The 24,841-nt window shown below is 40.0% G+C and overlaps 3 protein-coding genes across 5 annotated transcripts; 2 read left to right on the forward strand and 1 right to left on the reverse strand.

The window, feature by feature from the left end:
- Nucleotides 1–574: 574 nt before the first annotated feature.
- Nucleotides 575–12,182, reverse strand: LOC148892580 (putative ATP-dependent RNA helicase DDX17). The gene is made up of 13 exons (XM_089007179.1): nt 11,898–12,182; nt 10,998–11,160; nt 10,725–10,821; nt 10,468–10,601; nt 10,206–10,271; nt 9,166–9,307; nt 7,642–7,802; nt 7,379–7,551; nt 6,204–6,314; nt 4,934–4,995; nt 4,786–4,845; nt 1,620–1,853; nt 575–1,199 (listed from the first exon to the last, which is right to left on the reverse strand). The coding sequence occupies exons 1-13, from the start codon at nt 11,948–11,950 to the stop codon at nt 751–753; spliced, it is 1,905 nt and encodes a 634-aa protein (XP_088863305.1). The 5' UTR covers nt 11,951–12,182; the 3' UTR covers nt 575–750.
- Nucleotides 12,183–12,384: 202 nt separating this feature from the next.
- On the forward strand, nt 12,385–16,666 carry ntan1 (N-terminal asparagine amidase). Of its 3 annotated transcripts, none has more exons than XM_089005382.1 (10): nt 12,385–12,554; nt 13,697–13,799; nt 14,163–14,228; nt 14,309–14,417; nt 14,488–14,561; nt 14,638–14,691; nt 14,783–14,836; nt 14,916–15,013; nt 15,887–16,000; nt 16,198–16,666. In XM_089005382.1, exons 1-10 carry the CDS (start codon nt 12,474–12,476, stop codon nt 16,375–16,377), a joined length of 933 nt encoding a protein of 310 aa, XP_088861508.1. In that variant the 5' UTR covers nt 12,385–12,473; the 3' UTR covers nt 16,378–16,666. The 3 variants fall into 3 exon arrangements, with proteins under 3 accessions (XP_088861508.1, XP_088861509.1, XP_088861510.1); XM_089005383.1 differs by having other exon boundaries at nt 14,641–14,691; XM_089005384.1 differs by having other exon boundaries at nt 13,769–13,799.
- Nucleotides 16,667–18,630: 1,964 nt separating this feature from the next.
- Nucleotides 18,631–23,675, forward strand: LOC148892582 (mpv17-like protein). Its single transcript, XM_089005385.1, has 4 exons — nt 18,631–19,249; nt 19,594–19,664; nt 20,107–20,136; nt 21,436–23,675. The coding sequence occupies exons 1-4, from the start codon at nt 18,946–18,948 to the stop codon at nt 21,670–21,672; spliced, it is 642 nt and encodes a 213-aa protein (XP_088861511.1). The 5' UTR covers nt 18,631–18,945; the 3' UTR covers nt 21,673–23,675.
- Nucleotides 23,676–24,841: the final 1,166 nt, after the last annotated feature.

The raw sequence follows: 24,841 nt of genomic DNA on the forward strand, positions 1-24,841 counted from the left end.
AACAGAAAATATAACGAGAACAGAGATAATCCCTAACCTTTGACGTATTTTTCCTTTTTAAGCGTACTGAGCCAAATTCATTTGAACTCCAACTGTACCTCCACCATGACTAAATAAAGCTTAATAGACTCCAACCCTCATGCGTGTGCATGAAGTTTTTAATTCATGGCATACATAACATGGTTACCATCCCAGCACCCTATATTCATGTGCTTTTAAGACCTTTTAAATCTAGCAAGGTGTTGGATATATAAACCTCACTCAGCAATGTAGAAAAATCTCTCATAGCCCTTGACATTTTTGTCGAGATTAAGAAAATTGGGGAGCTACAGAACTGACCTAAAGTTAAAATGGTACCAAATACTGAAAGGAATTAACACTTCACTTCAGAAAAAAATAGGGGAATATTTGCCCAGAGCTTTGGGGTCAATATAACAATGAGTTCATTGATAACAGAACCATGTTGAACCAGAACTGAAAAATCACAGGACGACGCCAATTCCAGCAGTGACTCTATTAGAAGCGTTATTGCTTGTTTACCGAACAAAAGTGGTACAAACAGTACAGAGTGGCGTATGTTTTTTTTAGATTTCACTGAGGTCTCAGAGGAGCTTAATACAAACTTGAAACAAATAGTACCAATCATTTTACTACTAATGCGATTGGCTGAAAACCAGTCCAGGGTGTACTCATTTTGTCACCTGTGACCCTGAACATATATTTTAGAAAATGGATGGATGGCTATGACTATTAATGGGGAGAAGGGCCAGAAGGAGGGGCGTTAAATTGGTAAGGCGGTTGCTCCACAAAGCCCATTAATGGGGGCTGTGGTGGCACATACTGCTGAGACATGAGAGGATGTGGGCCAACTGGCAGCACAGATGGAGGAAGAGCCCGGGGAAACTGACCCTGAAGATGACTCGAGTGATCCATCCCTCCACTGGTAGCAGACGGGTCTCCACTAGGGTTGGAGGTGTGGGTGCCACTGTGGGACTGGTACTGATCAGAACTGTGGCCATTCCTGCTCCGATCTCTATTCCGGTCGTTGTAGGATGAGGGGGTGTCATCATTGCGGTCGTATCCAGGGCGGCTGTCTCTGCTGCTGCTTGCTTCCCCAGGACGCATGCGGCGTTGACACTCATCCTGGTACATCGTATTGGGATTGTTGGAGCTGCTGCCGCGGTAACGCATTCTGCTACCTGTGACCAAAAACCGGGTCATGCAAAAACCACGGTGGAAGATGAGAGTACAGATTCAAACCCCTAACCTCAGAATTGTGAGGAATATCGGTTTATGTGCCATGGACAGCAAAGCATTTGAAGATTTTTTTTTTTGTGTCTTAATGAACTGAAATGGTATTTTGAAACCGCCTTTTTTATTTACTTGTGTAATATGTGTAACATTAAAATTGGTGTGATGAACAGAAATCTTTTGAATATGCAAATAACATAAAAATCAGGAAGATGGCAAAAACTTTAGATGCTACTGTATGATTGCACTTTCTTGACATTTTGTTGGAGAGTTGTCAGTTTACTACTTTATTTACTACATTAATATATGTACACTTTGGACAACAGTGCTTCACAAATCTTATTCCAAACGAAAATATTTCTCTTTACCACTTCCTCTTTCATGGCCCGAATCCATCATCTGAAGCAGTTTAGGGTTGATGGCCTGATTTGCCTCCTGCAGAACTCGGACAAGGTCGCGGGCCTGCCGTGCATTACCAGGTGTGAAGAAAGTGTAGGCAGTGCCCTTGTTGGTACTGCGGGCTGTCCGTCCAATACGGTGGACGTAATCTTCAGAGGAGTTCGGATAGTCAAAGTTGATGACGAACTTGATATCTTCAACATCTTTTAAATAAGAAAAATGATTTAGAAATTGGCAGAGATCAGAATATTCTTTCTGCATTCAAAAGATGATGAAGATTACACATTTATGGATATTTTGCATCAGATTTAGATGATTGTTGTTGAACTCACCTCTTGCAAAACAAGACAGATGTTACTGTCACTCATGACACCCTTAATAGAGTGATTTAAAATCATTCATTGATGTAGCATGCTGTATCCAGATTATATCCTCATGGCAATTTCACAAATATTTCTGGGACTGAATATACGGTGGTGGTGTTGAGAAAACGTTTGACAACATGCATACACAAAACACCTGCTTCTTAGCCCACAATCGGTGTCCAGAAGCAAATGTGTATGTTCTTTCTTGTTTTGTTTTTCGACGATAATCTTCAAATAAGTATCTTCATCTTTACTTGTGAAGGAGAGGCAGTGCTCTTAATGCTGCACCTACCCCCATTGGGATACGATAATGTAAAGATTTTAAAATAAAAACAACTGTCAAATCACTAAGTACGGTTATAATGAGAAATGGATTACTAAGCAGAATGTTACTGTTATGTGCCTATTTTTTTTTAAGAAATACTAACACTTTATACTGTGCATCATGTGCAGATTGTTTTGGGTATATCACAGACTGTTACTCAAAGACAACACACGTAAACCCAAAATGCAGTTTATAACTGAAGGTTTTTTTATGATTAAATTAAGGGTAAATATTAAGGGTAAAAATGAACCGTTGGTTCTGTAGTAGTCAATGTCAGTGAATAATTTAAGGGAGGGGGGAAAATCCAAACCCAAATGGCCAGATGCCAAATCTAATAACTGGTTGGGCCACCCGCAGCAGCAACGGTCTGATTTTGTTGAATTTAGTTGCAGCCTTGTGACCTTTTGGACAACTTCACATTGACAGTCAAGTTCTATTTCAATGATTTCATTATTAGGTCTGTCTCGAGGTAATCAGGATTAAATACAGTCCGTGAAAATGAACCGAAAATGTGATAAGGCACTGTAAATTCATGATGAAACCAGTGAGAGCCAGAGGGGTCCAAGTCTTCTTTCACATTGGGCTAGGAACCTTTGAATATTTTATTCCCTAAATAAATCAAAGTAACCATTTCAAAACGTTATTTTGTTTATTTAGGTTGTTTTCAAATATTTTTTTGGGGCAAAATAAAAACAACCACAATTTTGGAAGGGAGGAAATACTTTTTCATGTCACCGTAAATGAAGTTTCTTTAGCTTTCTAACTTGACAAATGAATACATGGTCAATGTTCATTTCTGGGTTGACCATAGGAGCCGTAACAACGTAAATACTGTATTTTGAATACACAACAGTAGGGGGATCCCCAAGTGCAATAAAACAACAATCACATGCTGTTTCTTTGATGTGAAACACTCAGACTATGTTCAACTTTGATTTTCACCTACATGACACTAACTTCCCAGCATGTTTCAGCAGAATGATCTTCACTGGCCAATCTATGTGAACACAAATTGTCTGTTTCTCATTAGAGAGTACGTGGGGCTCTGACCGCATTGCTGAATCTAATCAGGAAGTCTCCCAGTCCATTATAACCGAGAGACCATTTTATCAGACAAACAACAACTAAACTTTAAGTTAAGGTATGAATTCAAAGACTACAGAAGGCAGATGGAGGTAGCTTTGTGTAGCTCACGGTGGGGTTAAGAGAAAGGGCCGGTGCAGTACTTACCCCCTTTGTGTGGTGATCAGTCCTGGTTCGGAGGGAGGGGCTGAGGGTGAGGGAGACCGGATTCTTCCCTCACCTTCTGCACACACCAGCAACGTCAGACAGGAGCAGAACCGCTCAACCCCAAGCAACACTAACGCAGGTTCTGTTGCTCTCTTGCCACATTGCAGGACCCTCCTCGCGGCCCCAGGACTGGATCCAGACGAGCCCATCTAAACGCTCAGCTGTCTGTCTGCTTTTTTTGGGGGACGGGTCGCACAGCAGACAAACAGGCCCCTCCGGCAGCTCCAATGACAGGCTCGTTGGATTCACACACTGACAGTATTGGGCAGGGGAAGGGGCTCTAGGTTACCGACGGGAGTAAAGGGGGCTTTAACCCCACAAAACTAGACAAACATTTACTTTTTAACGGGAATGAGCGTGCAGCGACAGCAGCGGCACAGACTGTTATAGCCGCCACATGCTGCCAAATCCTAAGAGGAGAAGAGGGGACAAAAAGGAAGAACAATATAATGGGAGTTTTCGCAAGTCAGAAACCTTTCACTTATTCCCCCTTCTCACACATGTTATGTCAACAAAGATCACCGGATCATTTTCTTCCCGTTTGTCATTTCACATTTCTACATGCAGTACCTGCCCTGGACACTGCATGCATACAGTATGTATAAGTGAGTCATATTTAGCGTTGTGGCGTGTCTGCCCAACACAGACACTCCATTGCGTTCAGGCTGCGCACCAAAGAGCCCCGCTTAAAGGATGCTTTGTAGCTATAGCATCAAGAAAGACCAGTGGACCAGAAAGCCAGCAATCTCCATAATAGAAACTGGACAGCCCTTACTTAAGATGTCAGGCTCTAACAGGTGGCGTACCTCCTTGTGATGCCTATCAATCTCATTCTTCAATCAAGAGAAAGCCATCGACATAAAAAGAAAACAATGCAATTTTTTTAATGGGAGAGAAATTCATAGAGTTGAGACACTGATCAACAGCGATCCAATACTATAACTCTTGTTCGAGCTGCCACTCTCTTCCACTGCTTATTTACCTAAAGATCACACGCATGGGGGTTGAGTCGGGTGAGGGAAATGGGTGGGCGGGTGACTGGGGAGGGACCTTAGATAATGAATTTGTCTAACAGCCTCACATGCAGGTGAATTCAAGTCAATTCTAAGATTACAATAGAAGCAAGAAATGATTTGCAAATGTGAGAAGACGTACCCAAACCGCGAGAGGCAACATCTGTGGCAATCAAGATGGGAGCTTTCCCACTTCGGAATTCTGCCAAAATTGAGAACCCATTTGTGAGCCAACTCACCATCAACGGCCAGAAAAGCTCTAATAATAGCAGATGATGTGTTTGTTCAACCTGCGAGCACCCAGTCTCTTTCTGGCTGGCTCTTGTCTCCGTGGATACACATGGCTGGCCACCTAGTGGAGAAAATAGCATCAGTACAGCAGTGTCTGAAATAACGTGCAGGGCGTGCAACTTTTACGTCGGGCATACAGAACGTCTGCGCCCAGGTGGCCGACAACTTTTTCAAAGAAAAAAAAAAAGATTTTTTTTTCAAATCAAACTTTGCTTTATTTGCTTTGATTTAGTATTTTATTTTTTTTTATTTTTTTTTTTTGAAATTTCGGAATTTCGGTTTGTTTGGCAATTTGCATACTCGGCAGCCAATCAGAAGCCACATCAAATAACTTTGTGCTTCCGGGTGCATTTGCATATCATTTTCCAAAGTAAACACAGAGAACACAAGAAAAATGGATACGTGGTTAGGAATCAAGCCAAAACCTCAGCCCCAGAAGAAAGATTCAAAAGAAGCTCACAAAATTTATGACGCTACAAAACGTAAACGTACATTGAAAGCCTCGTGGCTTGTAGCACACGACGCAACGCAAACATTGCATTGTGCAACATGCCGAACAGTATATGGACAAACGACAACTGCCGTAAAATCATCACCAAGGAATATTTACGATAAATTAAGCAAGGGAGCATTTTTGTTGGTACATCAATTACTTAATTTCAACAAGTGTTGTTCTGTTATATATTCTGATTATCAATCCTTAATACTTTGCAATAATGTTTTTTTTTGCAATAAGTCGTCTTATTGTGATGAGAGTTGTGAAAAATGGGGCAGGCAACTTTATGGCTGAGCAGGCAACTTTTCAGAGTCGTCTGCCCTGGTGTCCGGTAACTTTTTGTCATGAGTTTCAGACACCGAGTACAGTCACGAAGCATGATAGATTTGCAGGGTTCCTACTGGTTTACTTAATTTTACTGTGTGGCTTTCTCATAAAATAAATATTCTTTTTTTATGCCTTAGATCACCAAGACTTCAAAAATATGTAGAGCAATTACTGTATTTGTCAAATAAAAATAAAACGCATGAAGTTGGACAGCCACAGCAAAGCACCCTAATTTGCAACCCAGAGGAAATCTACCGGGACATGGACAGGGATGACATGCAAGTTCCACACAGGAAGGCTGGAACCAGAATCAAACCTCGACTTCTACCACCAGTCTACCACGCCACATGGTATTATTTTCAAATGCATGAAATCAGTGCTTTGTGGGAACTCTACGTTCCGACCTCACCATGCCAAGTTGTCAAAAGAGCAATAATATCGCTCACCCATCCCTCCGCATCCGTCTCGTCAGTTCATCACACCGTTTCTTGGTCTCCATAAAGATGATGGTTTTGTTCTCCTTTTCTGCCATAATCTCCTCCATAAGCTGCAGAAGTCTACAGTACACACATGTAGGGAAAGAAGCTATATTATCCATCCATCTATTTTCTCCGACTGATCAGATGTCGTGCAACATGGGCAGCAGACTAATCAGTAAAAGATTTGCATCATACATTTTTATAAGGGCTTCTTTGTTTGGTAAGAAAATGTCCCAAATTCTTCTGAGTTGCATAAATCGTAATGCTTCTTCCTAGCAGTTGAACATTTTTCAATTGATGTTTTTTCCTCAGTCTAACAAGGCAAACCTGTTGCATTCACTTTACTACCGACATTAGGATTTTTTTGGGGAAAAAGTGTAGTGTTTTTGCACTATGGCAGAAAAGATGTTGAAAAGTCCAACCCTAAAAACTTGACTCAATGAGGTAATGGATCAGGGATGAGAATGAAAAATGATAAAAAGATGGGGGGTGCACACGCACATATGCTAGTATATATATACTACTGGCCCGGTAGTCGAGTGGTTAGCACACGGGCTTCACAGTGCAGAGGTCGCCGGTGTGTGTGTGTGTGTGTGTGTGTGTGTGTGTGTGTGTGTGTGTGTGTGCGCGCGCGTATATATATATATATATATATATATATATATATATATATATATATATATATATATATATATATATATATATATATATATATATATATATATATATATATATATATATATATATATATATACACTCGATGGTATTGTTTCATTGCAAATTAGAATCTATCAAATTAGACCCTGTACTCTCCACAAAGGCGAATCAACTTGATTTTTTTTTTTTTACTCGTCCGCTTATTCAAAAGGGGGCATTTACCTGTTTCGACATCAACGGCACCTAAATCAAGATCATCAAATCAAAATGGCGCGTTGCGCCAACGTAAGCCGAAACAGGAAATTAACAGTGAAAAAGCGACAATACATATTTAGTTTTATCTGGTTATTTGGTCTGAAAAAGTCGGAAATCCGCCGATCGGCAGAAAACTCTCCTCCCTGATGGATACAATCGTGAATGGCCTTAAAAGAAAGGTGAAAAGGTCAATGCTGTGGCATAGCCCGAGATTTTTCCTACTTCCTTACTTGTGGTCCTTTTCACTGTCCATGCAGACATCAACAATTTGCAGTATGTTATGGTTGGCACTGAGCTCAAGGGCTCCAACGTTAATCTGGATGTAGTCCCTCAAAAAGTCTTCAGCAAGTTGACGGACATCTTTGGGCCAAGTTGCACTCCACATAAGTGTTTGTCTGTCAGGCTTGGTTGTACAACAGAGGAATATGAAAGATGAGTGAGACTTGTAAGTTAATCAAATAAAATGCAGCCATTACAGCAGCCTTTCTCCTACCCTAATTTGTTCAACTATCTTGCGGATCTGTGGTTCAAATCCCATGTCGAGCATACGATCAGCTTCATCAAGCACAAGGTAGGTACAGCGACACAGGTTAGTCTTCCCTGACTCTAAGAAGTCAATCAGGCGACCAGGCGTGGCAATGCAGATCTCAACACCTAAAAGAACACAAACAAAAACTAGAAGCAATGAAACGACAGACTCCACGCTGTCGGTTTGCAACCAACTAGCGGCTGCAGCTGCACAAGTGTTGGTCGCTTTAATCAGTGGCAGTTAAAAGGACTCCTGGCATGACCATTTAGTGTCAGGTCATTGTTTGTTTCACCTTGTAAGGTTTGTTTCATCTTGTCATGTTTTACTCATGGTTTTGTGATATTTTAGACCCATCTGTTCTGATGACTTTGTTGTTTGAGATTTTGTTCCTGCCGAGTTTATTTTATACAATTTGTCAAATACATCCTGCTCCACCCTCCTGCTTGCTTTTTTGGGGGGTCCAGCAGCTCCTTCACCAACTTGCAATTATGACACACGTGAGATGAAAAAAAAGCATGTCATTAAACATATAGATCATCAAGAAAAAAAGGTAGTGAATTAGAGGCAAGATATTAAGCCCTAGCCCGGCCCGATTTTCGGATCGGGTCAGGCTCAAAATGTTAATCATTGCGTTCGGGTCGGGCTCGGCTTCTTTTTTTATTGATTTTTTTGTTTGTTTACAAAAATGTACACTAAAGCGATGTGTGGATACTAAACTAATGTTATTCATTGTTTATTTTTCTAATTTATTCATGTAGGTTTTATTGTATTTTGGTGTTCTGGCCTTTCTCTCTGTAAAAGTGCCGCGCTTAAGGACGTACTGTTGCCGCTGCGGTTTCGGCACAATCCGTCAAAATAAAGGACCTTAATTTTTCCGTCAACTCTTAAATGTAACCTCCACAGAAATATAAAAGATGTCAATTTTTATACAGTCTTGTTTAGCTTCGATTTCGTGACAAAGGTTTTCATTTGTTATTATAAATCCACCCGAGTCCTCACAAATGATGTGAGAGTTCGGGTTTGTTTCGGGCTTGGGCCTGCAAATCAAGTAAATTGGTTGTGGTCGGGTTTTGTAATAATAATAATAAAAATAATAATAATAATAATAATAATAATAATCATCATCATCATAATAATAATAATACATTACATTTTAAGCGCCTTTCAAAGCTCTCAAGGACACTTTACACTTTACTTTTACTTTTTGGGCCCGATCTTACAGTACCTCTGTTGTGAATGAGCTGAACTTATTGGTATTGTTCTAGTGTTACGATTGTGTTATTGTCAATGCTTTATGTGACGCGTTTTGTTATATTATTTCTAGTTAAATGTTCTGTAGAGTGCTTTATGACACTGCGGCTGTTGTGAAAGTGCTATAGAAATAAAGATGCATTTTTCCAAAGTTGCCAATCATCAACTACATTAAAAGGTTAATTTACAAACTTCTTGCATCACACGGCCATTGTCTCTCTCTCACAGCATACTCACCCCTCTCCAGCTCTCGAATCTGCGGTCCTTTGGGTGCTCCACCATAGACGCAGGTGCTTTTGATTCTGGAAGACTTGCCATACACAGAAGCCACTTGCTGAACCTGTTGGGCAAGCTCTCTGGTCGGGGCAAGGACCAAACACTATTTTAGGGTAGAGACTCGGTTAGAAACGGCCCGACAACAAAAACAAGCACAATGGATCCCTCAAAAGTCAAACCGTGTTGAAATGGAACATCTCCAAATGACACTGCTCCATAGTAACGGTATGTTGGTTATGTGCTTTTTGAAATATGTTTTGGGCTTGTGTATGTTGACCCTTTCAATGGTAATGAGGCAAAGAACACAAGGGAATTAAAATCTGGGTGTCTTCAAGACACTCTACAAATTCGCCACATCACAGTCATAATAGAATGTATTAAAGTGCCTTGGCCTATTACACAAGCCAGGGAAGTGAATTATTGTGTGCGTACTTCGACAGTAATGTGGCATCTTGTCTGGTAATCAGATAATTAGATGGGTAATGAAATCAGAGCCAACTTCAAGTGTGACAGTGAAAATACTTGTCAGATCGAAACAATGCTTTCAACTCAATGAGCCCTCATTTTGCATCACAGATGGTAAAACTTTAACAGGATTGTAAAACGGGTGACAATATTCACTCATAGGTTTTGTAAGTAAAAATGGATCCTCAAAGGATTCCTCAAATACACTTTGCCAATATTAACAGCTACAAGCATTTTAGCAATTTCCGATTTTAGATTTTTATTTCATTATCATTTGGTTATACTATTATGTCCTTGCCAAAATATCAGAGGGGAAAGGTTCTAGCTCATGTGCAATCCTGAATAGGATTACAGTGACAGTAGAAATTAGATGGATTTGTCAGTATTTCCCTTATCCATTTCCCATATTTCATATGAAAATGACATTCAGGTTGAGAAACGGCATTTTATGGTGGATTATGTTTAATTCGGAGGGGGGGGGGGTCCACTGTATTCATTTGATCAAAAAAAGCAACACACAAAGCACACAAACTTACAATAGGACCATCTCCTCTCTCAAGATAGGGTTGATGATTAATGTGCACAATTGATGGAAGAAGATACTAGAGAAAAGAGAGACAAGTGCAGTGTGAGGAACGACAGGAAATCAAGCATGAAATCAAGTTGAAATTCAACTGTTGTCTGGGAGTGTTTCAGAAATAACATGAAATGGACAACATTATTGTTGATTAATTTATATTTCTGATTAGCATTATGAATTAATTAGGAAACAAAAACAATAGTAGCTGGCATTCTTACAGCTAGAGTCTTTCCAGAGCCAGTCTGCGCTATCCCAACCATGTCCTGGCCACTGAGAGCCAGAGGGAAGCCCTGGGCCTGAATCGGTGTGGGCTCCGTGAAGTTCTGCTGCATGAGCACATCCATCACATATTCTAAAGGATGGAGGAGGAAAAAAAATAAGATAGCAGTGTCACTGACCAACTCTTTTGGTTTTTAAGCAACACACCTGAAAGGTTTTGATTATGTAATACATAGTTTACAGCTGGTGAACTCACGTGGAAACTGTGCCTGTTGAAAAGTGATCACAGGTTTCGGACATTGAGAGCCTTTGATGGTGATCTCTTTCTTGCTACGAAACTCTTCAATTTCATACTAGTGGTGTAAAAACAGGATGTGAATGACACAATAGTGACTGTTCATGTGACACCAACTTTGATTTGTGTGTGTTATTTGTTTGTTCTATCCTTAAACATCACTTTGGTTAAACCTTGTGTTTTAAATTGAGTAGTATGGTACTAAGACTGAGTTTCCAACCAAAAGTTATGTACCCGAGTCAAGCGTTGGACTTCTGGGTGCTCAGTGTAGAAGTTCTTCTCAAATTTCGGCAGCTCATCCAGATTCCACTTCTTCTTGCGAAGACGGTCGCCGAGATTCCCAGTCTTCATGGGCGGTGGGCCAAAATTGCGGCCCCCAATTGGTCCAGAACGAGGCCTATGAGGTTACACACAAGTAGGGCTGCAGAATCAGTCATCCAGCATGCAGTGACAACGTTACATAGTTTTAGGTGATTTACTTTTAACAAAAATTCTAAAAGCCTAATTTTCTGGATTTGATTCTACAAAATAATATTAGGACTATAGGGGAAAGCAATAATTACACCAGTAATGTTTTAATCCAAAATCTGGTACGCAGTTATTTTTAATTTGATGTTAAAATTGCGTTTTACGCCAACAGATAGCAGTAGTCAATAATCTCGACATGTAAATACCATACAGTACTGTACTGTACTGTACTTGCGAAAATAAGAAGAGTTTCCACTTTTCAAGCATGAGTGCGTTTAGCAGAGGCTATAATGGCTATAAGAGGAAAAATGACGTGAAAATGTCCTGAAAAAAATGATTATTACTGCAGGTTATTCTGTGCCTAAAATAGTAAGAAATAGTTCCCATACGAATACGTTTTGCATAAATTAAATGGCGTGTGTGTATTTTCGATAATGTACAGTATAATATTAAACTTGGTTTAATTTGAACGCTCAACGATCTACGTATCGAACGAGACGCTGCCCCCTCCCCACAAAAATAATAACACCGAAGAATGCACGTCTGGTAACTGTGTTTATTGGACTAAACTTGATAGGTCGACGTAACATCGTGCTCAATTCCAAGTTCCTGAACTGCAATTGTCATTATAAAACATCTATCACATAATATTTTAAGATAAATTACCTGTCTCGTCCACGATCCCTGTCTCTGTAGTCATATGAAGAACCCCGCCTCATCGTTACAAAAACAACAGTGCGTGGAACTTCGGTTCGTTCGACTTTTCGACAATTCTTTTTATGCCGTAATTTAGCACAGCGGCACTCTTATCGATCAGTAAACACGTGAGACTAATTTGGCATACAAATAATACACTTTGTGACCAAAATTACGATTAAAAATAGTCTGAGTTTTGACGCGTCACGTAACACAGGGTAAACGCAATTTATCGAGACGCAATTCAGCCCCGCCCTCTTCTGGGGCGTAATGTCAACTGGTCATACAGCGTATCTCCTGAGTTTGATGAACTGTTGCGTAAAAAACTGTACGTATCAATAATACAGAATATAATTTGATTCGTTTCACAAGGTGAGGGTGTCGCTGTAGAATGTCACTCTCAGACATTAATTTCTGCGTAGAAGAAGAGTTTTTTTTCCGGGATGAAAAGGGAAGTTATCGGTCCCGATAGTTATTTCAGGCATCTAGAGATGTTAGTAGCTGGTTATTAAACCACCAGTATGTTAATCAGTTGATTTTAGGGACATGCCTTTGCTCATTCAAAACATACTCATAGAGTGTATAACTTCGACCAAAGAACTATTCGACAAATATCCACATTTACAGGTTGGTCTCCACAGTTTGGCTAAAATAGCTGTCAGCACCAAGCAACAATAACCTGTGCTTTTTTTGGTAGACGCTGACCGTAGTGGTGTATAATTTGATTTATTTTATCCCAGCAAGATTTTAAGATATTTGCATTTGTCGTGATTAGACCGATGATCACTGACATACAGTATTTTGTGCAATAACTAAAGTGTTTGAAATGTGGCTGAGATGATCTGAGATCATATATCGATGGGGGGGTGTGTGCTGAATCATGTCATTCATTTTCCGATTACATTAATCCTTACAATGGTCGTGGGGTTGCTGGAACGGATCCCATCTGTCCTTGGGCAGGGGAAAAGGAGGGTGGGGGTAGACACCCTGAACCATCCACCCACCCATCTTCCGTACCGCATTATCCTCATTAGGCTCGAGGGAGCTGCTGGAGCCTGTCCCAGCAGTCTTCGGGCATTCGGCGGGGGATACCCTGAATTAGTTGCCAGCCAATCGCATGGCACATAGAGACAAACAACCATCTGCGCTCACACTCACACCTAGGGACAATTTAGTGTGTTCAATCTGCCTGCTGTGCATGTTTTTGGAATGTGGGAGGAAACTGGAGGACCCGGAGAAAACCCATGCAAGCCCGGGGAGAACATGCAAACTTCACACAGGGAGGCCGGACCGGGTCTTGAACTCATGACCTCTGCACTGCGAAGCCGGCGTGCTCACCACTCGATTACCGGGTCGCCCCAACTTGAACCAGTTGCTAGCTAATCGCAGGACACACAGAGATGAACAACCATTTGCACTCACACCCAAGGACAATTTTGAGTGTTCAATCAGCCTGCCATGCATGATTTTGGAATATGGGAGAAAACCAAAGTAATCAGAGAAAACTCACGTGGGCCCAGGGAGAACATGCAAGCTTCACACAAGGAAGCATGAGCGGTGAATGACCCCTATACTGTGAGTTTGACATGCTCAACCGGGCCGCCTCGGATTTAGATTACTTGGGAAATGTGTCTTTTTCTTCTGTATTATTTATATTGTACCCTGCATCATACCAAGGCCCAAGGTGAATTAGAGCTCCTTGGTATAATGTACTTACTTTGTCAAATCATTCTGACTGCCTTACCTCTAAATATTTGTTCATGTAACAGGAAAATGCTAAAGCCTTTCGTTCTCAGCCGATCACTGATGTTGACCCCAAGTGTCTCCTCTACGTCCAACAGAGAGAGTTTGCTGCAACGACACCGGCAGATAGTAAGTGGAAACATCTTTCTCGTGAAATTGTTTTACAATGCAACATTATCTATTGATTGTTCTTCCAGAGATGGATGAAAACAAGTCACCAATAGAAAATAAATTGTCCTGTAAGGAAACTTAAACACGAGTAGCAGTAAAAGGTTTTTCATTTTTGTGTGGACCCGTTTCGTGATTTGTATTTATATTTTTTATAATTCTGTTTTACCACATCTCAAAAGTAATGTTGATTTTATTTTTTTTCCATGAACAGGGGGATAAACACTGTGAATGTCTGTAATTATATGTGTTGTGTGAGGCTGACAGAATGATAGCAGCTGAAATTCGAGGGTCTTAACACCTATGTCTTATCTACTGTGCCAGAAAAGGTTTCGGTGATTGGGTCTGACGATGCCACCACCTGCCATTTGGTTGTGTTACGGCATACAGGTGAAATTTATTTCTAGTTTGCTCACTTGTGTCCCTTTTCAGCCTGCATTCAAGTTTAAAATCATGTTTCTCATTGTCAGGAAGTGGAGCTGTTTGCCTTGCACACTGTGATGGTTCCAACACATTTGCTGAAGTCCCCCTTCTTATTAAGTCAGTCACATCACTGAGTACCTGCTGTGTTGAGGGCAGGTATGAAACAAACAAAAAAGGCAGTACAATTCACAATGCATTTACTGAACCTCCTCATCCTTCCAAGTAGAATTGAACTGCATCTTGTTGGTGGATTTAAAGATGAGGCAATGACATCCCATGAACTCAGCCTTAACATACTTGGTATTGCCGTATTCCCTCACCTTAAGTTGCACTGCTAAATAAGAAGTATTCTGAATTAAAACATTTTATTTTCCAGCAGCTTTCCAGCAACTGACAGATGATATCCATCTGCAAACCTGTTGCATCACAGGTGACCTAATGTGAAATCTACATCTTGTTTTACAAATGTCTTCATTCTTGACTTATCTAATACATGTATTATGTTATATTTTTCTTCCCAGAAATGAATGATGTCGTCGTCAATGCTGTTCATAAACCTGCAGTTTATGGTGTTGGTATGTGAATGGTGCCTAAGAAATTTAGCTGTGCTGTGCATGCTGCTACTTCATGTTCCTTTATTATTATATTTTTAAGGTGTGAACGTTAAGACAGGCAAAGTGTTCCCTGCTGCCTTTCCTTATAAAGGCCCAGCAGAGGACCTGCGGTCGGCACGCACCTTTGCAGGGGGACAGGTACTGCCAACACACCAATTAAGATATAAACCATCAATAAAACCATCAATAAACCATCAATAAAACACATAAAGGAGCCTTTTGCAGATATCATTAAAAGTATGAGGTCATTAAATTGATTTTGCAAAAATGAAGGCCTTAAATTGCATTCAACAGCGCTAAATTTGATGTCCAAAGGCATTCAAAATAAATGCAATTGATGGAAAAAACATTGTTACTAAATCATATTCAGTGATACCTCAGCTTACGAACTTAATTGGTTCCCAGAAAGTGTGTGTAATGTGAAAAGTTTGTCTTCCAAACATTTATTTCCCATAAGAAAACATTAAAAATGAGAATAATCCATTCCCAGGTCCCAATAAAACATAATAAAATTATGAAATAAATAACCCGATAAAACCGCCAGCCACAGTGGTGCTGTGTGGCTTGGTTTGTCCGCCGAAAACTAGTTTGTTAGCCAAGATTATATTCTCGCGAATTTAATGTTCGTAAGGCGAAAAGTTCGTGAGCTAAAGCGTTTGTAAGCCAAGGTATCACTGTACTTTTGATGTGAAGGACATTTTATTGAGCAATTCCAAAAGGTAATTTTAAGAGCATAGAATCATCTGTTTTAATTGTGGTTCTTCTGCTGCAAAACTACATCACGAATCACAAGAAACAACCCCATAAAACTTACATTTTTGTTCAGTGACTCACAATAACACAATTTAGCTAGAATGAATATGATACAAATATTTTTCAGTTTGGAGCCTGCTGAATAGTTGTAATTTACAATGAAGATAATGAAGCCATGTGTTCCATGTGTTTGTTTAAGAAAATGAAACAACTATTTTCTCCCAAGATGAGCTAAATCAGGTTTTTATTCTTGTACAGATGGTTGACATTTATGACTCTAGTCGAGGACTTGTCAAAGTCGGCCCTTGCAAGTGGTCTCCTAACATGGAAATTGCCTTTTGGTTGTCACAAGACGATCCCGTCATTTTACAGGTAAATGATCTAGAAACAGCTCTTATGCTTTTTCTCGCTCTTAATTCAAGGTGTGTCCTTTGAGACCTGTTTAAATGTTTCCTTCCTTCAACACACCTAATTCCAATGATCGAGACGGTTATCAGGTTCCTGGATCGGAGTTTGACACCTACGGGATGTAGTATGTACTAAACGTTGAATTTGTGTGTCCTGATCAGTACTTGTCCACATCACCAAAGGCTGAGCCACCGCACTTTGTCCAACACATCAAATCCACTATCCAGTTCCTCCTAAAGCACCCAAACTCTGAGTGTCTCTTCCCTGGGGGTAAGCCACAGCTCTACCATAGGTCTGAAAATGGAGACTGGGAGATTCTTGCCTCTCAACTTGATTCTTGATTCTCTCTGACCATCCATTCACTATCTGCTATTTCATCGTGTCTTAAACTTTACCTTAAGTCTATTGAACGGCTGTCATAACTTATCTGGCTGGCCCAGTAGAGACGTAGACACAAACTGCATTTTATAATTGTCTTCAGAAGGTAGAGTACAGTATGTTTCCACTCATGCGAGCTGATGAAAAACTTCCATTTCCTGTGTCAGTTCAATGTCTCACGATGCCTCATTATTGTTATAATTTATGAAACTTTGTCGTCTTTATTTGCAATCAATAAAATTATTTTATGGATGGGTGTAGATTTACTTAACAAAATCTCACGGCATGATAGCCGAATTACAAACACTGTAGATTTTAATGATGAGATGAAGAGACAAAGGCAAATTGTGTTTGTCAACATACAAAACTGAGTTTGTTTTCCAGAAACGTGTATTCTATATAAAAAAAACTGGACTCCTGTACTGTAAATAGCACATCCACCTTATGTTGATGCAATACAGGTACATATATCAATATGCCTTTTCTTTGATAATTGCACTATGTACAGTTTTTTATGAAACATTCTTGCACAGTTACTGTACACACCTCAGTTTTCTGACGTTTTTTTAATTGTGCTTAGAATATCTTTTCACCCCCCACCCCATTTCAAATTGCTGCTGTGGACTGCAAATTTCCCCTTTGTGGAACGATTAAAGGCTTTCTGATTCTGACACCCGTCCTCGCTAAAAGGTACATAAAGGCTCTGGGTTTTGACTATTTTTCATTGGACTTTAGAATATTTTCAATTTGTCAATTTAAAAGGAAAAAAAAACACTTCATTGTTGATGTTAAAATATCTTTCACTGACAAGACCAACAATTACAATGCATATTTTGTACCTTTAGCTACTACTGGCAGTGAATTGTTAAAAAGCATTTATGTCGGTATACTTACTCAGTTAAGGGCAACTGTGTCCTCAATTTTAACTTGTGAGGTGCTCAAATAGATCAGTTGTTGTATTTTCCGGTGTATAAGGCGCACCCAAAAGCCTTCATTTTCTTCAAAAGATGACCCTGCATCTTATACATAAGTGCGCGCCTTATATGTGGAGTAAAATTGAGCCACAACAGGTCTCACAACTACTGTCAGCAGCCCCCTACTCCATTTCCCCCCGTAGATGAAGTAGTGTGTAACCCCAGCCTCTACTGTAACGGTTTATAATGTGGTGTGCCTTGTAGATGGAAAACTTTTATTTATTTATCTATTATATTTGGAAAACTTTTCATTCATTGGGGGTGCACCTTGTAGTCCGGTGCGCCTAATACACCGGAAAATATGGTATGTGTAACTGAGAGTCCCGGCTTGGAATTTAAGTAGATTACGTGGGACAGGAATTGTGAGCCAATCTCTTTTCAGCAATGGAAGCTACAGCTTCGTGTTTGCTTTTAAAACTTAGCTTGTAGCAGATGTGTGCACATTTTCAGCATGATGTCCCTTATCCACTGGTGAAAAGACACTTTGATCCTCTCCTCTTTCATCCATAACTGCTTCATACAACAAAGAGGATGCAGAAAAGTGGTTGCAATTGAATGACTGATTTGTTATTTTGACTGTAAGATGGGTTAGAGGGAGCAGAGATAAAGATGTTGAGGTTTTCTTTGGGACTGACCAGGTTGGATAGGATCAGACATGAGTATATTAGAGGAACAACTCATACTCTTCTTCTACTTATTTCTTTCCATAACTTTGCTGATGTGTATTGGGAAAGTCTCCATTGTGACACAAAAAATGTTTTCTTATATTGTATTGACAATTTAAAAGACACGACTATAGTTAAACTATAATCTTGACATTGAAGTAACCGATGCTGATGGAGTATGTACTGGATTCACTAAATTCCCCCAAAATTATTCGCCAATTTAGATAAAACATTTTCGTCACGTAAAATATAATGCTGGTATAAATACTGTATATTGCTGTGATACAAAAAAATATAACAGAATGTAATGCCAATATAAGTACGTACCTTATATTTATGGAATACAAAAAGTATCAGACATAAAAACAATTCAACTCCCGTGTGAATATGTCTCTGTCAAACACGTAACGTGTTTAACATCTCGCCCACCTAGAACCTTGTGATCTGATTTGGTCCCGCCCAAAAGAAGGTCCAACCAATCAAAATGTAAAAGGTGCTTGGCCTCGCGTCATGACACGCCCCCTAGTTTCCACCTTCATGCCAAAACAGTCGAAGCAAGGGTCCAACCCAGCTGCTTTTGTGATCGTTGCAACGAGCGAGTGCTGTATTACATGAATGGCTTGACATTTACCTAGCCAGATGTGTAACCCAACATGCAGTTTGTTCTTATTGTGACCATTTTCCATCGAAAGTAATTCTGTATTTTGGATGCCGTGATGTTCGCCGGGTAGATACGACGCACGCCATTTGTCTTGTGATGACCGAATAGCATTGTGTGAATTTGCATTTTGGGGTTCATGTAAGTTGTCTCCCTGCAAAATGCAAATTATTTGTGGAGCTGTCCTACCCGTTTTTATGTAGCGCGGTATGCGTTCAATTTAAGGCTCCTATAATGATAAAGGCGTTTATTAAACATGTTCGTCGGTTCCCCTGGGTCACCAATGTGACATTGTACGGTTGCTTGTTCGCCGGAGGGGACTTTGTTCACCAGTGGTTTTCGCAACGGGACAAAATGGATTGGAACCACACCAAGAATGTCGCCGTCGTCGCGTTCAGTTTCCATGGTAACTTCAATTTCTTCTGGATGCGCTTTCTGGAGCGCAAATTCCCGGGCTATTCCGCCAGGATGGTGATGAAGAAGCTTTTCCTGGATCAAACCATGGCTGCGCCCGTGGCCACCAGCGCCTTCTACACAGGTCAGTTAATGGTTAACTTGCAAATTGATCGCTCTTTGGCTGCTTTCAACGCGATACCAATCTGCGTCGTTTTTCTGAATCTGTCCCTACATAAAGTCAAAGGAATTGGCTGGTGTACTCCAAGACTCTGAAGGGACAGATGCTCAAAGTTGAAACGTGTTATCATTTGACTCAACTGACAAGAGTTGCATGTTGAACATTCGATCAGCTCCTATACGATTGGCTGCCTACCAGTTCAGCGGATACTTCCGCCTCCTGTCCGAAAAGAATGAATGGATGTGGATCAGCTGTACCTCCGTGCACCATGTTGTCAGTCTAATCAGGTTTTTGTTAATGCTCAACAGGAGTCAGTTTCTTAGAGGGCAAAGAGGATATCATGGAAGACTGGAGGGACAAATTCCTGAACACTTACAAGGTGAGTAAAAAAAGTAAGTGGCCTGGTTATACTCACCCAATTTGTGAAGACATAGTAGTTTTTCCTTTTTGCCTTTCAATTCTCACCAAGAAAATGTCTGGTAATTCAGATCTGATAACACTACGACTGAGAAAAAGACTACAGTGAAATCTTCCAAGTAAACAGAATTGTGTTCAGCAGTCCATTTGTCATAAAATAGGTCCCAATGTAATTCTTTCGAATGAGCCTGTTCAGCGAGAATATTTTGCTTTCTTTTTTAATTTACATTTGCTGAGAAATTGCATGACTCTAAGACTGATTAGTCATCACACACAGATCTCTTAAAGTATTCGGAATGACAATCTCAGACAATCTCTCAAGTATTATTATTATTTTTAAACTTCAAAATAAATGCTTGTCTTTGCCTTCAACTTGGTTCAACTTGTGTTATTTCTCTTTCCAGACCGGGTTAATGTTCTGGCCCTTCATGCAGGTAAATATTCAATCTTCTTTTCCAGGGATAGAAATTGACTCTTGGCCGTTACTGGCAATATGTGACTACAAGCGGTGAATGCTTTACAGCTCCAAGTTACATCTCTCTGTCTTGAGTTAAACAATAATGATAAACAATTACCTGTCATACTTGTCTGAGATTAACCCTTTTATGCACCCTTGAACCTGATAGCATGACAAGATGTCCACTGTAGTAACTAACCGCTGTCCCTGAAATGGTTCAATATTTTATAGTCACAGTGTTTGACAAAAATATCCTTTTAAGTGTTTCCGATATTTAACCGGTAACACACATATTAAAAAAAAACCTTGCTAATTCAAATCTCTTCAGGGAAAATTCAAGATTCTATTCTTCAGAGGTGTCACCCTTATTTTTATCGTTTCTATTTTCCTTTTCACTTTATCAGTAGTTATGGTTTCATGCCATAGGGCATGACTTGGGGTTCACATGACTGTGAACTCAATGAATGATCGCCTCATTTTACATATACAGGGTGACCCAAAAAGATTCTTTCCCAAAATGTGTTCCAAATGTCCACCATTTTGTTGCAACCAAATATACGCGTCTGAAAAAGTTGTCAATCACTTTTACACTCCTCTTTCGGGATGACTCTTATTTTTGCTGTGATGGCAGTTGTCAGTCCTTCAATTTTTGTGTGGATTTTCCTGGTATACATTGCCTTTTAGGAAACCCCACAGATAAAAATCTGGGGGGTTAAGATCTTGTGAGTGCGGGGCCCATTCCATATCGCATCTTCTGCTTATGAGTCTCTCTTCGAACCTCATCCCACCTTCAAAAAGCATGCAGTGCTTGCACTCTTTTTGGCTGACTAAGTTCCCCCTGTGGCTTTAGAACATAGGTCCACTACAGTTCCATGCTCTCTGAACTTCTTAACCCAACTAACAATCGTTGATTTTGATGGAAAGTTGAGACAATGGAAACGCTTTCGAGACTGAATCTGTACACTCTGATATGATTTTGTCGCAAAATAGGTCTCCAGGGAGAATAGCTTCTGCTGATTTGTCCAACACATTTTTGGGGCAACCATGCCTGCAAACCTGCAAACGATGATCCATAGGTTCACCTTTGGCTATAATATGCTTTTGGGTCACCCTGTACAATACCAACAAATTAATAAATGACTATTTTTGAAATCCGGGACATGGGTAAAATTGGAGAACAAGTGTTCTAATTCAATATTTGTTTCAGGGTAATGTCATCTTGTGTTTGTTTAAAAACGCAACAGTAAGAAAACAAATCTTGGTTTGTCTCCCCCAGTTTCTGAACTTTGCCTTGGTGCCTCCATACGTGCGGACAACCTTCAGTGGCTGCTGTGCCTTCATTTGGGCCGCTTTCTTGTGTTTTTCACGTCAGAGTGGCGATGGCACTGCAGGTGCTGCTCTCGAGTGGATGTTCCCCTCGAAAGGGGGTGGAGCAGACCAGGCAGACAAGGTGAAAAGTAAGGTACTTGCTTCTGAAGGGACAGCCCTAAATCCTTCATCAAAACAAAAGTGAAAAGAAAGAAAAACAACACAAAATACAATAGACGTCAGGGTAGAGAGCAGCTCATGAGTCACTCAGGGGGTCAAAATTGACCTTAAGTTTCCACGGTCGTCAGGATTTCAAAGCCACACTCTCCGGTCTGCAACATAAGGTACACATGGTCAACTGGAAATAATTAAACAAATGGCAGTATCAATACAAAAATAGTCCATCTATTTTTAACCCCGCTTAATCTAAAATAACCTTGAAAAACATCATCAATCTTGTTATAACTTCCGTCTTGTATTTTATTGTGGCGGTGTACCTGATGCTGTGACCAGTCAGTGTTTGGTCAGAAAGCGCTCCGCAATACGACAAAAGATTGTCTACCAAAAACAGGGTGAAATAGTTTTTCATGTTGTGAAGGGCTCCGCATCAAAACAACCACACATTATTTATTGCAAGCATTAACTTTGACCTCATTCATTTAGAAACTCTTTGTACTTCTGATCTTTGAAGGACAGTGATACCTCGGTTTACGAACGCTTTGGCTAACAAACTTTCCGCTTTACGAACATAAAATTTGTGAAGAATATAATCTTGATTTACGAACTAGTTTTCGGCTAACACACGCAGCGCCACAATGGCTGGCGGACTGGTTTTCGGCGGAAGAACACCAAACCACACGGCCGAACAGCGCCACTGTGACTGCTGGGCTGCTTTTCCACACCCATTTTCTTTGAGTGTACTCAGTGCAAACGTGGTTTCTTATGAAGTGGATACTTTTGCTTTTTTTGGAACGGAAAAAGAGCCCACCACAGGCTAGTGTTAAGCCAAAGAGGACACAAAGAAAATTACGGTCCAGCAGAAGAAGGAGATCATCGAGAAACACGAACGAGGTGTGTGTGTGTGTGTGTGTGACTTAGCATCCCAATACCAGTATGCTAAGTCGACCATTGGTACATGTGGCTAAGGGTGTTTCTGTGTTGTCTAAGCAACAGACCCAGGCAATAGAAGAGGTTGAAAAACCTCTGTTGATTTAGATTAACGAAAAGCAGCTATCAGGCGACCATGTGAATGAGGTTATGATGGCTGAGAAAGCACTGCAACTTCACTCGGATATCAATCAAGAGGCAACTACATCAACGGCCATCACAAAGGTAAATACAACGACTTTATTATACTGTACTGTTATTTCTTTAATTACAATACAATAGCACATTTATTATACATAAAATAATGTATATTTTGTCTAGATTTAAGGCTTATTTAGTAACAAAAATAGGTTTTATGGGGTCCTGGAAACAGATTTTTCTCATTTTTAATGGTTTCCTATGGAAAATTAATGTTTGGAAGACACACTTTTCACCTTACACTTTCTGGGAACCAATTAAGTTCGTAAGCTGAGGTATCACTGTACAGGTAATGAATATGCAGCTCGTGGTAGATCTGTATGCGGAGCCCACAAAACAAGCTGTCTTGTTTTTTTTATAAGACATGGCTGCTTTTCCTTTTTGTCTTTAATTCTCGTCAAGAAAATGCCTGTCTGGTAATTCAGATCTGATCACACGAAGACTTTTTTGTATATGCATCTTAAGCTATCATGACGATGAACATGATTGTTAAGGCACTGAAAATAAAAAATTACAAATGTGAAACGAGGTTGAAATGGTTGGTGCTCATATGTCTTTGCATTCGATTTGCTACTGTTACATAATAGGAGCATTGCTAATTATCCTATACAATAGAAACACATCAATGTAACAGACACCTTTCAATGTGCCGGAATGTATATTTGTTGTAGTATTTATAATTATAATGTCAAAGGTTAGATTTGATGTGATCTAATGTCTAATACATCAAGTCAAATGACTGAATTATAAACGAATTATAATACTGGATGGTGACACGAAATGCCTTGTTGATTTTGATCCTGAAGAGCCATTTTTGGAACAGTGATGTGGTGATCATATAAGTTATTGTGACTGTGAAGAAAAAGAAAAACGATTTATATGAAGGAATAAATATACGTGAACATTCTACTTTGCATTGTGTGTCTTTACAGTATCTTCTTCTTCTTTTGGCTTGTGAGTCTTTACAGCAGGGGTGTCAAAGTCATTTTTTTGCCGCGGGCCACATTGTAGTTATGGTTTCCTCTCGAGGGCCATTTTGAATTTGGGAAGACATTACAATGTTTCATCCCCTCCACATATAGAGTCCACAACAAATTAATGAATAACTAGTTTTCAAATCTCAAGTCAAGAATAATGACTGTTATTGTGGTTTACATCCAAAAATACGACATTTTGGTTCGGATTTTAGCAAGCATCATCTTTGATATGCTTTTGCGGTCCGAATCGAATGATGTGGCGGGCCAGATTTGGCCCCCAGGCCTTGACTTTGACACCGGTGCTTTACAGTATGTCAGATAAGAGAGGAAAGCCGGAGTAACTCAAAAACATGCCAACACCTCATACGAAGGCTCGAGCCCAGATTTGAACACTGAACTGCAGAACTGCAAGATGTATGTGTGATCATGTGTTGAAACATAAGCTTGGGTATCTTAACTCATTCACTGCCATTGACAAATTTATTCAGAATTTAAAATGTGACGCCATTCATTACATTGATGTGATGATCATGTTTATTGCTCCCAATACACCAACAACGATTTAACATGGCAGGAAACAAATATCAATATGTCACAATTTATTTCTCTGGATTTGTTTCCATTTTTAAACTTTTAAGATCCGACTTCACCTCCAAGTTGGAGGTGAAGATCCAAGTAAATTATTCACTCTTGATTCTTGACACCGATGTGCTTGATGGCAAGTGCTTTTAAATTGAATTCTCTTCATTTTCATCACTCAAAAGCTTTACTTAGTTGATTTAAGCCCCCACGTGTTTGTTTTAAGTCTTTTCACGTTGTCAACATGGTGGTCATGGGAACCAGGTATCGTGTCGCCTCAACCACCAACAACAAGCATTGGAAGCCGACTTCGTCTTTCACGTAGTTGGAGCCTCCAACTACGTGAAAGACGAAGTTGGCTTCCAATAATATCTTTGATGTGATATTCGTGTAACACTGTGTTCCAGATTCATTTTTAAGTGGGTTGTGTATGAGTGTGTACGTGTGTTGGGGGAGCACGAAAGCCAGTGGGCGTTTCCCGTTCCGCCGCTTTTCATTTCCTCGTCAGCAACG

The sequence above is a fragment of the Hippocampus bargibanti genome, linkage group LG10 (assembly GCF_051943395.1).
Source record: "Hippocampus bargibanti isolate YZ-2025 linkage group LG10, ASM5194339v1, whole genome shotgun sequence".
NCBI lineage: Eukaryota > Metazoa > Chordata > Actinopteri > Syngnathiformes > Syngnathidae > Hippocampus > Hippocampus bargibanti.

Excerpts from the sequence above, each read along its gene's own strand:
- LOC148892580 (XM_089007179.1), bottom strand. The coding sequence starts at position 11,950 with ATGAGGCGGGGTTCTTCATATGACTACAGAGACAGGGATCGTGGACGA. Across the intron at positions 10,822-10,997 it reads AAGTCCAACGCTTGACTCGG|TATGAAATTGAAGAGTTTCG; the intron begins GTACATAACTTT and ends TTACACCACTAG. Across the intron at positions 9,308-10,205 it reads AGAGAGGAGATGGTCCTATT|TGTTTGGTCCTTGCCCCGAC; the intron begins GTAAGTTTGTGT and ends ACCCTAAAATAG.
- ntan1 (XM_089005382.1), top strand. The coding sequence starts at position 12,474 with ATGCCTTTGCTCATTCAAAACATACTCATAGAGTGTATAACTTCGACC. Across the intron at positions 14,418-14,487 it reads ACCTGCTGTGTTGAGGGCAG|AATTGAACTGCATCTTGTTG; the intron begins GTATGAAACAAA and ends CCTTCCAAGTAG. Across the intron at positions 15,014-15,886 it reads GCACCTTTGCAGGGGGACAG|ATGGTTGACATTTATGACTC; the intron begins GTACTGCCAACA and ends ATTCTTGTACAG.
- LOC148892582 (XM_089005385.1), top strand. The coding sequence starts at position 18,946 with ATGATAAAGGCGTTTATTAAACATGTTCGTCGGTTCCCCTGGGTCACC. Across the intron at positions 19,665-20,106 it reads AATTCCTGAACACTTACAAG|ACCGGGTTAATGTTCTGGCC; the intron begins GTGAGTAAAAAA and ends TTCTCTTTCCAG. Across the intron at positions 20,137-21,435 it reads TGTTCTGGCCCTTCATGCAG|TTTCTGAACTTTGCCTTGGT; the intron begins GTAAATATTCAA and ends TGTCTCCCCCAG.